The sequence below is a fragment of the Macrotis lagotis genome, chromosome 8, assembly GCF_037893015.1.
Source record: "Macrotis lagotis isolate mMagLag1 chromosome 8, bilby.v1.9.chrom.fasta, whole genome shotgun sequence".
Taxonomy (NCBI): Eukaryota; Metazoa; Chordata; class Mammalia; order Peramelemorphia; family Peramelidae; genus Macrotis; species Macrotis lagotis.
The window spans coordinates 169,057,836-169,074,423 of NC_133665.1; the positions used below are offsets into that span (position 1 = coordinate 169,057,836).

General features: G+C 40.1%; 1 protein-coding gene across 5 annotated transcripts in view; it reads left to right on the forward strand.

Moving 5' to 3' along the window:
* Positions 1–16,588, forward strand: part of ADAMTS9 (ADAM metallopeptidase with thrombospondin type 1 motif 9) — a 190,898-nt gene that overhangs the window by 79,938 nt on the left and 94,372 nt on the right. For all 5 annotated transcript variants that reach the window (XM_074198810.1, XM_074198811.1, XM_074198812.1 and 2 more), the window contains 7 exons: positions 3,209–3,419; positions 5,161–5,325; positions 7,170–7,334; positions 9,939–10,058; positions 13,877–13,978; positions 14,306–14,473; positions 14,719–14,988. In XM_074198810.1, coding sequence (XP_074054911.1) covers positions 3,209–3,419; positions 5,161–5,325; positions 7,170–7,334; positions 9,939–10,058; positions 13,877–13,978; positions 14,306–14,473; positions 14,719–14,988 — 1,201 coding nt within the window. The remainder of the gene's footprint in view (positions 1–3,208; positions 3,420–5,160; positions 5,326–7,169; positions 7,335–9,938; positions 10,059–13,876; positions 13,979–14,305; positions 14,474–14,718; positions 14,989–16,588) is intronic.

The following is a 16,588-nucleotide window of genomic DNA, read 5'->3' on the forward strand; positions in this document are numbered from 1 at the left end:
AGGCAAATGGGGTTAAGTGGCTTACCCAAGGCCACACAGCTAGGTCATGATTAAGTGTCTGAGACCGGATTGGAACTCAGGTACTGCTGACTCCAGGGCCGGTGCTTTATCCACTGAGCCAGCTAGCCGCCCCAATAATTTAGCATTATTACGCTGTCTCTAACTATCTCCTGACTTCATGTCCTACCTGTCCTCTATGATATCATGTTCTTTTCCTTTGACTATTAGTTCCTTTGACTGGTCAGAGAAGATTAAAGATTGCAGAGTCCTCCTATAGCCATGGGCCCAGCTAATTTAGCATTTTGGCAACCTGGGGACCGGATGCTTGACTCGCTCAGCTGAGGATGGAAAATCCTTTCCTCGAGGATATGGTAACGGAAGGCCAAGAGAAGGTAGTCAGGAATCAAAGGGTGGATGAAAGTCCCAAATCTCCCTGTTGAGTTTGTCCGTATAATTGCCTTACTTCCTAAGGGAAACAGAACCCACCCTGCTTAAGCAGTGGCAGGATGAGATAAAGCATTGTTCTATGGCCTTTCACTGAAAGTGTTTCTTATTAGAAAAACTCTTGCACTCCTAACATAAAACCACTATAACTTACTTCACTTTGCTCATCAATACACTCAGATCTACTGGTTTATTTCTGTGAGGGACCAAGATGGGTTAGAACCATTTGTTCCCATTAGGCATGGGCAGGCAAAGAGGGAAAATGAATTGAAGAGTAAAGGGGTTTCAGGAGGTCTGGTTGTAATGCCAGGACCCTGGGTGCTCATTTTGGGGATGGAAATGCCATCCTAATATCTCTTTTCTGGCTCTGCCAAGGGAAGGCAATGGGGAGTATCTTCATCTTGACTTTAGCTTTCTTTATATGTGGATAAGTTGAATGAACAGGAGCTGTTTTGCCTGAAGACGACTCAGAGAGGACATGGTGGTTGTGTTCAAGTATGTATAGAATTATCATGGGAAATCTTGTTCTTGAGGGCAGAAATAGGAACAATGGGCAGAGTTTCCAAAAAGGTGAATTCAGACATAAGATAACAGTTAGGGTTGTCTAGAAGGAGAAGGTCCTCACTCAAAAGTTGTTGGCTTTGCTTCCATTGGAGGTCTTCAAGACCTCTAGATGGGTGAAGGTGTGGAAGTAGGTTGCAGAAGGGAGTTTTTCCTCTTGGGCATAGATTAGACTATGTGACCCACGGAGTGCCCTCCAGCTTTGAAATTCTATTATTCTACCATCATCTATCCTTTCAATGAGTGTCACCCAAAATTTTGTTCTTGGCCTCCATTCTTCTCTCCTCTACTCTCCTCTCCCCTCCCCTCCTTTTTCCCTCCTTTCCCTTCCCTTCCCCTCCTCTCTTCTCTCCTTCCATCTTTCAGTTTTTCCTCTTTTCATGGAAGAATTGTCCAGACCTGTGATTTCATGAAAGGAATCCCTAATGTGAGACAACCTCCACCATTCTTATTAGTAACTCATTTATAGCGTGTTGTCTGAGATTTCAGATTCCTGGAGGGTCCTGGAGAGTTAAGTCATTCAACCATTGGGACAAAGATAGTATGTATTAATTAGGTCATGAGCCCCATGGTTCCAGTCTCCACCATGGTTCTCATCCCTCAGTTAAGGCTGTTTGAGTAGCCATTTTTCCCAACTATAACAAACTCTGACCATGTCTATTTTAGAAATGAGAAGAAACTCAGAAAGGGGGAGTATCTCATTCAAGGTCACACAGCAAGTGTACATCTGGACCAGGACTTTTCTCTCCGTTCCCTTTCTGTGATACCATGCAGTCTCATTATGGTACTCTAAGAATCTCTCCCTTGGAGAGAGATAGGTAGAAGTCTTTCCTAGTAGTGAAATGGGCACTTACTATGGTGTTGTAGACGAGCTTGACAACTTGTCAGCCAAAAATGGCTAGTTTCCCTCTCACAGTTCTGCCAGAGCTTACTGTACCGCCATTCATTTCTAGCTACCTAGGAGATGTTTGGCAGTCCTGGTATCTGGGTGGGGAAGGGGAGCAGAAAAATAGACAGACGAAGGAGCTGAACCTTTGTCCTCCACTCTATAGAATGCACCTCTTCAGTTCCTAATGGAAATTAGAGGGAAAAGAATGCTTCACTGTACAAAAATTTGCTTTGCTCATGACCTTTTCAGGAATGCAGCTCTTGTGTAAAGTGAGGCACTGGTGCCAGCTACTTTAAATTCATTGTTATTTGGAATCTGCCAGCATCAGATGACCTCTGACCTGGGTCATCGAATTTAAAGTAGTTGGCATTCCCCAGCCAACTGAATTGTGCTTTGCTGTTAAAATTGCTAGTTTAGTACCAATGATGGGTCTTTTGAATCAGTGAACCCTTATCTTGGATAGTTCCAAGCGTGACCAGCTATGACAAATGGATAGGAAAGGGAGTTGTGAGGCTGACATCTCCCCTCATCTTCCCTTCGCGGTGAGAGGAGGGTCTCTTGCTAGGACTGAGATGGCCCCTTCTTTATGAGAGGGGTTATCTCTCCTGCTGGTTTTCCCTTGATTGCATCCATCCTGAAGATAGGTTTATTCTTAGGATGTAGCAAACTGGGACCACTTCTGAGTCCTGGAAGAAAATGGTTGGACCTCAGGCCGGGAAGATTGTTTACAAATGGATACCACCAAGGACAGGAAAATGTAACTCATTCTTCAGTTCAACAAGTATTTTACTCCTGCCTGTAATAGCCTGTAGGTAGCTACAAGATTTGAGACCCAACCCCTACCTTCATTGCAGTAACAAGTACTTGCTTCCGAGGACTGTCATAAGGATGAAATGAGATGATGATGCAATGCATGTAAAGTGCTTGGGCTGCTCTTAAAGCTAAGGAAACTAAAACAAGATTAAATGATCCGCCTGAAGGTATCAGTTGGACCAAATGATCCTTAGAGATCCGTTACCCAAAAGTAACACAAATGAAAAGTGATGTAGCCATCTCTCAATCTCACGGTGCATTGAGTCACAGGTCTCGCTAGGTTCCTAAGGAGATAAGCTCTGACAACCACCATGATGTTCTCTCTGTGTACTTTGGTATCTCTGAGAAATCCAAAAGAGAAGGGGCTTTGGAATTGGATTTTTGGCAGCCCTGATGCAACATTCCTTCCATTATTGTTTGCATGTTAGCTTTTCCTGCAAATGATCCCCACCACCAAGAATAGAATCATTTGTTTCTCCCATTCTGTTCTTTTCTGGGTAGATGGCACATTTCTGGCAAGAGCGAATGCAGTGCCCAGTGTGGATTGGGTTACCGCACACTCGATATCTACTGTGCCAAGTACAATAGGCCCGAAGGCAATACAGAGAAAGTGGATGACAGTTTCTGCAGCAGCCACCCCAAACCAAGCAACCGGGAAAAATGTTCTGGAGAATGTAACACAGGAGGCTGGCGTTATACCGACTGGACAGAAGTAAGTCCACTCTAATCATGGAAATATATATTTTTTATTTTTTCAAAAATCACTCTTTTACTATTGTCCATTTCTGGCTTCATGTAAAAAGAATGTTTTATTGATCTTTTTGTTTTCATTTACACACACACACAAACACACACACACACAGAGACATGTTGGAACCAACTAGAGCTGGCTCTCAAGAGCTGATTGTTAAATTTTCATTATGAGGATTTAACTTTCCAGAAAATGCTACGAAATAGAGCTTCATGCATTATTTTATTGCTAGTCTAGATTTCAGAAAATGATGGAGAAATTGTTAATGAAGATTACATTTAAAAAGTATGTTCAGGGGTGGCTAGGTGGTGTAGTGGATAAAGCACCGGCCCTGGAGTCAGGAGTACCTGGGTTCAAATCCGGTCTCAGACACTTAATAATTACCTAGCTGTGTGGCCTTGGGTAAGCCATTTAACCCCGTTTGCCTTGCAAAAAAACTAAAAAAAAAAAAAAAGTATGTCCATGGAAAGCCAGTTAACTTCCCAGAACACCACTCTATATAGGTAACCATAATAATTATTTCTTATGTGAGTTTCCTTCATCAAAAACCTCCCTTGTAACAAATAAAAGTAATGAAGCAAAACCAGTTGACCCCAACTGATAGCATATGCATCATTTCCTGTCTTTTTCTTCTTTTTTTCTGCCAAGCAATGGAGTTAAGTGACTTGTCCAAGGTCACACAGCTAGGTAATTATTTTGCAAATTTGAACTCAGGTCCTCCTGACTCAAAATCTGGTGCTCTATCCACTACACCTAGCTGTATCATCTCATACCTGTAGCTCACCTTCTCTCTCTCTCTCTCTCTCTCTCTCTCTCTCTCTCTCTCTCTCTCTCTCTGGAATCATTCTAGGAATATAGATTTTAGAACTGGAAGGGTCCGTAGAGATCATTCAAATCAATAAGCTCATTTCTTATAGATGTGGAAACTGAAGTCTAGAAAGAGAGAGGTTGTTGGACAAGTGATCGACATCTTGCAGGAAGCATGCAGACAGACAGATTTGAACCCAGATCCTTTCACTCCAAATCCAAATCTGCTGATAGATTATTACATGGACCTGAGTTCCAATGTATGCTAGTTTTATTACAGATTCTTTGCATGTCATTTAACATACCTTGCTTTGTAGTCCTTCACAGTTTAATGTGATTTTTTTATTCCTCTGGAGAGCTAATTCTAGCAATGAAACCCATTTGAATGTGGTCAAATAGACAGACCCCATGGTCAGACTTTGAGAAGAGATAGGTCAAAGGTCCATTTGTTGGCTGCATTTTTGGGGACTCTAATCAACTTGTTACATAGTGGGTAGAGAGACCAGACCATTGTTAGATACTTCCAAGTGAGGAAACTCCCTTCACCAAACTTTGTCAGCGTCTTCTCTATAATTCTGAGAGAGCTTCCTGGTGAAGTGATTTGTCCAGGAAAAGCTCTATTTTGTAGCATTTGCTGGAAAGTGTACCCTTGCACCCTTTCAGGGCCAAATCCTCATAATGAAAATTTAATGATCAGCTCTTGAGAACTGTCTTGAACTGATCTTTTCGGTTTTGAATCTGACTATATCCACTGGACCAGGCTACATCTCAAATTTATTATTTTTATTTTTAGAATAGACTTTTTTTTTCAGCAAGGGTTAATGAAGAATTAGAACTTCCTACAGAACTCAATTAGGAAGAAAGACTTTTATTTTCTATTTCTATTTTCTTCAAGTGCTCCAAGAGCTGTGATGGCGGAACGCAGAGAAGAAGAGCTATCTGTGTGAGCCCTCACAATGATGTTTTGGATGATAGTAAATGTAGACATCAGGAGAAGTTCACCATCCAGAGATGTAATGAGTTCCTTTGTCCACAGTGGAAATCAGGAGACTGGTCAGAGGTAGGACTGGGAATGAATGAATGAATGAATGAATGAATGAATGATTCAGTGAATCATTGAAAAAAATTAGCATTTACTGTGTCAGATGCCATGCTATCCCCTGGAAATATAAATAGAAAATCTCTGAACTTACATTAGATATCTATATAGATAGATAGGGAACTAGAGGCCCAGAAGAGGTATTTGGATTTGATAAGGTAATAGAATTTACTTAGAGTAGAGCTGTTGGGGTGGAGACTGATGCACCCTTTCAGGGCCAATGGCAGTATTAATTCGATTAGCACTCCAGAGCTAGGAGTGATGGAATGTGAGTTTTGGTAGGCAAGAAGACGACTGAGGTATAAAGTGAGGTATGACTGGAACCCACCACCAGTGGACCATATGAGGTAATCACTAATTGAAATGGTATGAATCCCAATGGTAGAGTTTTGGAGCTGAAAATGTTAACTTTCTCTGGGGCACATCTCTCATCTGAAGGGTACATCAGAATGAAAATGGCCAAGGTCATCTATCACATCTTAGTTTGTTGACAGTCATCCTTACTTTTATCTTGCTGCCAGACTCCAATGTCTCTAAGAAGAGACAGTGAGGCTGATAATTTATGCCTCTGCCTCATTTAAATTCGATCCAAATGCAAGTGAAGGTACCATTCATTTGCCATGTCATTGGTCTTCTTCAAAACAAAGGATGAACAACAATATCAGAAATACTAGATCATGGCCTGGATGTAAAGTGAAGTATAGCTGGGGTCAATGAAGGAGATGCACTGAGTATTCAAAACTTTCCTTTCTCTGATTGTCTTTCCCATCCCTGCCACAACATTCCTTTTATCTTTTTTCCCTTTCCTACCTGAGCTCTAGCAGATGCAGATAGACATTCTTTACCTTAGGTCTCCAAAATTATTTGGATCAAATGTATGTGTCCATTGAAATCTGAGGCATTTTATTTTATATATTTAAAATTATTATTCTGAAGAAGGGTCCTTAAATGTCATCAGATGGCCAAAAGAGTCCATTGTAAAAAAACAAACAAACAAAAAACACCCCCCAAAACTCAAGAACTTTCCATTGTCACAGGATACACTTGTATATTTAGAAGGAATTTAGAAGATAGTCTAATTCCCTCATTTTACTGGTGAACAGTTAATAGAAGTGCAGAGAGGAAAATTGATATGTTATATAAGGAATAACTTCATAACAGTTCAACTATCCAAGAGTCAAATAGAATGTTTTGGGTCATGGTGGGTTTCCTCTTACAGGGGGACTTCAAAATGACCATTGACCTGACATTTGTTGAAATGATTATTCTTATTAAAAGTGGATGACCCTTGAGGTCCCTTCCTATCTGTGCTTTTGTGTTCATAAACCATTAAAGTAGAATTGCCCAGCCTTCTTTCTGGTAGATATCCCACATAAAGGCAAGAATTTACTGGATAAAATTTTAAATGCATAGCTTTCACTCCTAAATGGTAGTTATTCTTTAAGGGCCAATTTCATTCCAAGCTTCTTGAAGGCAACAGGGGGCTGTTAGTTATTCTGTTTTTGTATTTCCCAGGGTCTAGCACATTGACCTCCAAATAAATGGCTGTTGGTTTGGATTGAATTGGCTATGGGCCAATGATACATTCACTGGTCATTGCAGCAGTTGAGTTCAAACAAATAAGCTATACTTTCTATACCATATAATTTCTTTCCTTTTTTTTCTTTCAATGCACTCCAACCCCAGGCAGGCTGTGTGGGGAGGGATATTTAGACTTAGGAAGGGATTGGGTCTCCCCGCCCCTAAGTAGCCTGTTGTTCTGTTTCTGTTCAGGAATAACCTGTTCTCTCTGTTTCTCCCTGTAGTGTTTGGTCACTTGTGGAAAGGGGCATAAGCACCGCCAGGTCTGGTGTCAGTTTGGTGAGGAGCGATTGAACGATCGACTCTGTGACCTTGCCACCAAGCCCAACTCGGTGCAGACCTGTCAGCAGCAGGAATGTGCATCCTGGCAAGTAGGGCCGTGGGGACAGGTATTTTAAATGACAAGGTTCTCCACTCTGTTCTTTTCTCTCTAGTCAGAAGCTGAGAAGGGATGCACTGTTGGAAGGGATTAAACATGTCCCCAGCATGGATTGGAACTGGTTAGCAGCCAGGCAGACCTAATTTAATTGGCAAAATTATTTTGCCCTCATTCTCTCTGCTCTCTGCTCTCTGCTCTCTCTCTCTCTGCTCCTGTTTCTTTGTGGTCCTTGCTGCAAATGTCCATCCTGGGGGCAAAAAAGCCAGCCAGAACCCACAATTAGTCAGTCGAATTAATGCTAGGGGTCATTCTTGGCTGTGGATTTCTTAGAGCATGTGTACTACAAATATAATACAGCATGTCTGCCACAAGAAGCAGCTTAGGATGGTGGGGAAGAAGGCTGGCTTTGAGTCAGAAAGACAACCTGTCTCTGTCACATCCAAAATAGGTGACTCTGGGAAAGTCATGAATATCTAAGGGTCCTAGGGGACTCCCTTAGAAATATATTTGCCCATGCCTGTAACTCCCTTATCATGATGAAATCACATATATGCAACAAAAAACAGTAAATAGAACAGAGAGAAGCAAGTAGTGACACATAGTGACTAGATCTAGACTCAAGTGCCCCCTCAGAAACCCTCTAAGACCTTAAGTTATAAATGAGGTGCCAATCTGAAGTAAGGGAGGGATTTCCCAAAACGGATTTTCCACCAATTGATGAAATTAAAAAAATACCTGCCCCATCTGCCCCTAAAATCATCTGCTGCGCTTAACACCTGGGAAAGGTAGAAAGGAAGGATCAGAGGGAAGTTTAGCATGGGTACTGGGCAGACTTTCATGGGGGAACTGGGTGAAGAACATACCCCAAGTTTACCCAGGAAAAAATTCTGGGTCGGCTTTTTAATCAGCAGGTGTCCTTACCGAGGAAAGCCATTAAAACATTAAGTTCTATGCTTTTGACGATGACTCAATCCTGCCAGTATAGACAGGACAAGAGTGGGGTTCATTTGTGTATAAACTCAGCATGATTATGAGACTTAAAAGTCCAACTGTGTGTGCCGAAGTCCTAGTCATCAGTTAAAAAATAAAAAAGAATGAAACTAATCTCAACATAATAGGTGCTTAATAAATGGTTGTTGGTTTGGATTGAAGTGGAAATAGACCAATTATACATTCGCCATTCATTGCCGCAGTTTAATTAAATTAAATGAGCTATACTTTATATACTATATAATTTAGTTTTTTAATGCCCTCCAACACTGGGAAGGCTGCGTGGGAAAGAGGGATGCTTGGGCTTCAGGAAAGGATCAATTCTCTTCCCACGCTCCCATAGTTGTTAGGCTCTTAGACATTACTGGCAAATTCAAATAGAAACAGATCCCTGTGTCTGCATATACATACATAGACATAGACATAGACATATACATACACATACATACATATATATATATATATGTTTAGAAATTCACAAATTCACATTATTTAAGTTCTGTAGTATTTTTAGCTATTTTGTTAAACATCTCCCAGTTATATTTTAATCTGATTAGGATATACCCAAGTGTCTCCCTGAACCAAACAACTCTGGCTAAAGGATCTTGAGACATGATTAAGACCATCTGGTTGTTTCCAGACAAGAGACAATCCCTAAAGAATCATTCTTTCCTTGAATATCTCCTTCATTCATATATTGGAATAACTTGTCCAAGTACTCACTGTCATTAGGTAGAATCACTCTTGCTACTGATTAAGTAACAATAACTTATTTTCTGTGGGGAATCAGTCAGTCAATCAACATGAATTTGTGAAGGGCCTCCTGTAAATCAGGTATTGGACTAGTCACTGGGAGTCCTAGACTAAAAATGAAGCAATCTTCAACCACAAGAAGTTTACCTTCCAATGGGGGAAGCAAATGTATATTAAGAAATTGCCACATAAATTTAATGAAGACAAATTGTCTACACTGCAGGATAGTTTGGAAGGGAAGAATGGACAAGATGTGGAAAGGCTTAATCAAGATGCTTAACGAGCATCTTAAAGATAAGGATGCAGTGAGGCAGAGGAAAGAAGGGCAGAAATGCTTCCTGGGAACTCCCTTAAAGAATACATTTTCTCTCCCACTTCCCACAATGTTCTATTCCTTAGCCACAGACTTAGAACTGGAGGGTCTAATCCCCCCCCAATTCTTTCTTAGACTCTTTCTAGGAAACATTTATGTATATAAAAGTTTTATGAGAAAGATTGAGTCAAAAAGGAGAGTCATTTACCAATTCCCAAATGACTCTTCTGTCCATAAGTATGACATTTGGGGATCAAGGTCTCAGGGGAGAGCACTATCCAGTGATGTCCATCATGACCAGGAGATTTCTTTTCTATTTTGTCTGTATCAGTTCTGCCTCACCTCCCCATTGTAGAGTTCATTTTTCCATCTGGTTGAGTTATAGGTTATTTCTGTCTTAAATGATCTACTTTAACCTTGTTTGCACAGGTGCTAGCCCCTTGACCCCCTTGAGTGGCAGGGTCCTTGCCCCTTTTCCTTGATTTTGTGGACAGAGCTGGGAAGAGAACCTTGGCTGAGTTCTCTATGCCCTTGTTTGTTTGTTTTTTTTTTCTCCAGTGCAGTGTGACTTGTGGCCAAGGCTACCAGATGAGAGCCGTCAAATGTGTCCTTGGAGCTTATTTGTCTGTGGTTGATGACATTGAGTGCAATGCAGCAACCCGACCAACAGATACCCTGGTAAGAAGGCATTTCATTGAGGTTGCTCGATCTCTCGTGGGGCTCATTTGCCTGCCTGGGGCTTGAACACCCAATCCAATCCTCCCCCATTTTGCTCTGACAAAGTCTGTGAATAGCTCAGGACATCTGGATGGTTGGCTCAGTTGCCTGGAGATTGGGGCCAGAAACTGAGACCAAATTAAATATTAATTTGTTTCAGGTTCTACTATTTTGATGTTGCAGTTTTATTCTGGTTGAGTTAGTATGTATGAGAGGCAGAATTACATAATGTCTAGGGCAGTGGTGTCGGAATTCAAACAGAAACAGTGGCCACTAAACCACAGCCTGCATATTGACTTAGAAAACCACATATTAACATTATCTAGATTCCATTGTATTATTATTTATGTTGTTAAACATTTCCCAATTATATTTTTACCTGATTTAAGTGTTTGATATCTCTGGTGGAATGAATGATACATTTGAAGTCAAGAAGCCATAGGTTCAAATCCTGCCTGAGAAACATAGTAGTTAAAGTTCCCAAACTAAATTTCTTAACTACACTGTGCTTCAGGCAACTCCTTCATCAGGACTTTGCTATTGAGTCACTTAAAAGTGGCATTCTGTGTAGAGAAGAAATCCTCACATTGGGGCTTCTGAATACTGAAAATTGGAAATCATGTGTGAGGTGTGTGTCTGTGTGTGTGTGTGTGTGTGTGTGTGTGTCTGTGTGTGTGTGGCCATGGCCTTAAATTTTTCATACTAGTTAACTTTTGTAGGAAAAAAATATACTTTGGGAGAATTATGTTCATTCTAGGACAAATTATATGATATATTTTCTGGTTAAATGAAATAGGAACAAAATAATCCCACAAATCACCGTCTTCTTTACATTTTTGTTATGAAAAGTATGTTTACTTATTCCCCAAATACCAATAGTGGGACACTCCAGTACACTTAGTTTGAGTCCCTCCTATGAAATATAAATCCATGTGGAAATTCAAATGAATTTGTCCTTGATAGCCATCTATGAATTATATGCAGGCTACTAAACTTAAAACAAATGATTAACATGGTGAATAGAAATGTGAATAAAATTCTAAGTAATGTCTAATTATGGACACCAGCTGTTGGAGCCCTGTTCTAACATTAAATTATCTTCTGAATATATTATTACCCAATGTACCAAGCTTCCTTTTTTCTTTTTTTTTAAAAACTATAGTCATCAAATTTTATTAATTACAAATGACATAAAATTATAAACATGTCTGTTTGTTTTTTTAAAAGCTGATTCTTTCTGGGGCAGAGCATTTGGTTTCAGTTCAGGGTTGGCAAGTATAGATGATTATAAGAGAGTCTGAAAGGGAATAATTATAGAGAAAAAACAATTTAAGAATGAAAATTTGATAGCTACCTTTAGAGCAACTCAATAAGATGAAGCAAATTCCATTCCAATTTAATTTTTAGAATAGTCCTACCTTAGGGACAAGACAGTGGATAAATATTGGTTGTGGATTCAAATTTGACATCTGGAATATATAAACTGTAATGACCTCAGACAAACCTTTTAACCTTTCTCTATCACACTGTCCCCAACTGTAAAATAAGTTACTTGGAGTAGATGAATTCTAAGGTCCTTTCCTAGCTAAATATGTGGTCTTATGAATTTGAATATGAATTTGAAGCATGCTATCTCTCTTTTTTGAACCCATGACTTCTTGTTCATGGACTTAATAAAGTGACCATAACCAACAGCATATATATCACTTTCTACTAATGTAGAATTCTTCTCCCTTCCACCAAAAAGAATGTAGAATGCATCCTCTGTTCTCTAGGTCTAAGATTAGTCATTAGATTGAACATTTCTTTTACTCTCAGTTATATAATTGGATTCCCTGTGTATGCTATTCTTCCATTCTGCCTTTTTCACTCTGCATCAGTTCATATAAATCTTCCTATAATTCTCTGAATTTCATTATCTTTGCCCTTACTTGTCTCCTCTACTTGGTGAAGTCCTACTGATGCTATAAGTATCAAATAAAAATCTGCTTCCTCAGTTAAAAAACAAACAACTCCCCTTAGTGTCTCCAAGTTCTCCTTCCCCTAAAAGGAGATTTCTTCCTGTTTTCAACCCTATGCAGTTTGTATATGTCCTGTGATATTTCTCTTCTGATTTAAATTATAGTAATTTTTGTATTTATCCTTCTCTGCACTTAAGGGCAGGAACTGGGTCTTATATCTTCATATCCCAATACTCAATGTGCTATGAAAAGTACTGAATCAAACATGCTGAATTGAATTTAACTTCTTATATATAAAGAACATACATCACTACTTTTGTGCTTTGGAAGAGGCATCCATTCCCTCCATTTTTTTTTTACCTTTGGCTCCCCAGAATTATCTTTTGGCATTGTCAGAAAAAAAAAAGAAAGTTGTTTGATTGCCTTAGCAGATTCATGCCTTAATACAGATCCTCATTTTTGGAGTGTGGGAAGAGCATTTGGATCCTGATTGAACAACTTGTCATGAATGACAATTTCATCCATCTCAGACTTAGACTAAAATGGTTATGGGAAAATATTAATGTTTTCCTATTTAGTAGATGGGTGAAGTTTAGATAAAAAAACCCCAAAACTTAGCTATATGAACCGTCTCATGTCTTCAAAAGGAAAACTGAAATCCAATGAATTGACATTGGTCTACCTAGATTTTAACACTGATTTGAATAAATTATCTCAACCTATTGGAGGGAAAAATATGGAGAGAGGTGGGCTAAGCAAAAGTACAGTTAAGTTGAACTAGTATTGGTTGAATGACTAACAAAAAAAATAGTCATTCATTAATGGTATTACCTCAAAGGGGCTTTCTAGTGGATTGTCCCATGCATTTGACCCTGTGCTGCTTAACATTCTTATCAAATCACTTGGCCAAAGATTTAAATGGCAGTCTAACAAAGATGACACAAAACTGGGAAGATTAGCTGACATATTAAATGAACAGGTTAGGGTTCAAAAATGTCGAAAGGATAGAACATTGGACCAGTCCAAAATGATGAAATTTAATGAAAAAGTTTTAGGCTTAGGTTCAAAAAATTGACCTCACAAGTACAATGCAAATGAAGAATGGTTATATCATATTTAACTAGGAGAAATTATGGGGATGCAAGTAGATTGTAAACTAATCATGTATCAATAGTATGATATGGCAGTCCCCAAAGCTAGGGTAATTTTATGTTGGAAGTGATGATTCTTTTGCATTCTACCATAGTGTCCCATAGCTAGATGATTGTGCTCAAGTGTGGGAGCCCCATTACAGGATAACATTAATCAGATGCAGAATATTGAGAGCTGGTCACTCAAAGTGTTACAGGAACTTAAATCTGTGAAGGAATAAGATTGGTGAGCCTGCAAAAGAGACCACTAGAGAAATAAGGATGAGTGCAGCCTACTATACTGATATACTGTCAAATGAGAACAGACTTTGCCTTGTTCTTTTGGTTCCAGAGGGCAGAAGCAGGAACAATAGGGCAAAAGAGGCAGGTTGAGACTTGATATCAAGAAAATCTTTCTAACACTTGGGGTTGCCTTGGGAAATCTTTGGGTGGATTCCCCTTTTATTAGGAAAGATTTAGAGAACTAGTGGGCATCTCATAGAGGGGATTCTTATTCACATAGGGGTTGGATGGCATCCAATTCTGTAATCCTGGATATGTGTAAAGAGCCTGGTCATAAATCACACAAATCATTAGTGGAAGACTTGAAATGTTCTAAGACTCCTTTCCTCTACATGTATCTAATAATATAGCCATCCAAATTTATATTTGATCATTTCTTGGACAGGACTGTGAATTAGCACCTTGCCAGCCTCCACCAGCTGGGCCAGAAGCAAGAAGAAACACCAATGTTCAAAGAACCCAATGGAGATTTGGATCTTGGACTCCAGTAAGAAATTAAATGCATGAAGAGATTGGGAGCAGGGGAGAGAGGATGAGTAAAGAGTGATAGATGGAACTTTTTAAAGATGTGATTATTAGGGGTGGCTAGGTGGTGCAGTGGATAGAGCACCGGCCCTGGAGTCAGGAGTACCTGAGTTCAAATCCAGCCTCAGACACTTAATACTTAGTTAGCTGTGCAGCCTTGGGCAAGCCACTTAACTCCATTGCCTTGCAAAAACTAAAAATAATAATAAAAAAAGATGTGATTATTAAAACAGGGCCACTGCCCAGTGAGAGAGTTTCCATAACACATCTTCATGTCTGTCAACCCCAGTGCTCAGCAACATGTGGAAAAGGAACCCGGATGAGATATGTCAGCTGTAGGGATGATGAAGGCTCAGTGGCAGATGAGGAAGCTTGTTCAACCCTCCCTCGGCCATCAGCAAAGGAAGTGTGTGCCGTGACCCCTTGTGGGCAGTGGAAGGCCTTGGACTGGAGCTCTGTAAGCAAGGGAATTATTGATTGGGTGATTGGGTTTGGGTAGAAGTGGTGATGGCCTCAAAATAATTTTCATTTACTAGCAACTGGATTATATAATTGGATTTATTTTGTGATTTCCCTCCTATCACCATCATGCTGCTGTATGTATACAAACAATACCTTTCCTCCATCTTCACAAAATGCACATTTTTTTTTCTATGTATGACCACATGTCAGTCATGTTTCCTTTTTAAATGTCCATCACAGTGCTCCGTGTCCTGTGGACAAGGTAGGGCAACTCGGCAGGTGGTGTGTGTCAACTACAGCAACCAAGTAGTTGACCAGAGTGAATGCGACATGGATTATATCCCAGAAACGGAACAGGACTGCTCCATGTCACCCTGCCCACGTCAGAACCGTGACCGCGACGTTGCCCATCACCCCTTCCAAAACAAGGACTATGGCCCCAGAAGTGGCCATCCCAGCCGCACCCATGTGCTTGGTGGCAATCAGTGGAGAACCGGACCGTGGGGGGCAGTAAGTAGACACAAGACATTTCTCTGCTTCGTTGGTCCAATTCTAGTGAGTGGAGCCTTGGGGAGACTGACTTGAGGCATCATTGGGGTATGGCTTCAGTCTCCGTGCAATACCACTGGTGCATTTTGATTTGATTTAGACAAACAATAAAAGCAGAATTGTGGAAGCTGAATCCTTGCCACGTGATAGGGTTTACGTGCACCTATTAAGTTTCAATGACTTTAGGGACATCACTCCTGTGGAGTATTGAGCTTTCTGCTGGAAGATGAGTGTTATGGTCTGTTGGTCCACAGGGGGGATATTGGGGCTGTGATTATGATAGATCCTCCAAGAGACTGACAGCTCTGATCTGTGGGGAAATTAAGCAGAGAGGGAAACTTTTATAGAAGGAGAGTTTGAAATGAAAGCAATTTTCTTCCTTGCTATCTTCAAGATGAATGCACTCTTAAAATGACATAACTGGCTATGGAATTGGAGGAAGATTATTACCCTGGATTAGGAGGTAAATGCTAGTATAGCTAATGTGATTGGCATGGTGAACAGATAAATTAGCAAGAATTTGCAAGAATCTTTTAAAGACCAGCAATGGGAAATGGGCCTTAGGGAATTCTCTCTCTCTCTCTCTCTCTCTCTCTCTCTCTCTCTCTCTCTCTCTCTCTCTCTCTCACCAAAAGTAAATGATGAAGTCAAGAAAATACTTAATTTAATTGAGTGACAGGTGGACTTAATAGAAAATGCAGTGATTCCAGCTGTTCTGTGACCCTGTGTAAAAACAGTAGGAGTTTACTAATTGTTATGCCTGTTGTTTAGTTGTTTCAGTTTTGTTTGATTCTTCATGACCCCATTTGGGGTGCTCTTGGCAAAGATATGGAGTACTTTGCCATTTTTGTCCAACTCATTTTACAGAGAGGAAACTAAGTCAAATGTGGTGATACAGCAAGTGTCTGAGTCTGGATTTGAACCCACAAAGATGAGTCTTCCCTGACTCCAGGCTCAGCATTCTATTCATCTAGCTACCCAATTTTAATGCAATTGCCTTTTAAGTTAATCATTTCTTATTCATTCTATTGTCTCTGAATAATTGTATCTAATTATTTAATGAGGGGAAGAGCATTGGACTTCAGGAGGAAAGGCGTCAGTTTTCCACTATGAGCATGAGTCAATAAATTGGTTTTATTTGGGGGGGGGATATTTTTGCTTGAAAGTTCAGTATCAGCCTTTGATCTTCTTCCCTCTCTTTCCTCCCCTTTTCTCTCCTCCCCCCTTATCTTTCTTTTCATAGGTCATAAAGGATTTAGGCTTTGAGGGATTAAAGAGTGGCTAATGGAGATAATCTCTGAGTACCCCATGATTCTTCCTGTTTCAAGAAACTCAAAACCCATACCCATGCATTGTAATGATAGCTTTTAATGCTTCCCCAGAGAAAGATGCAATTATTATTTGGGACAACTTCGGCCACCTTGTCTTCCTTTCAGGATTAAAAATCTTGCCTCTGGGCAATGTTCCAATTCCTTTAGGATTTGGTCCATTGACTCTTCCAGCATTGGCCAATTCCATTCTTCCCTCTTTTGTGCTCAGAGGCTTTGGGCCCAACTGAGTA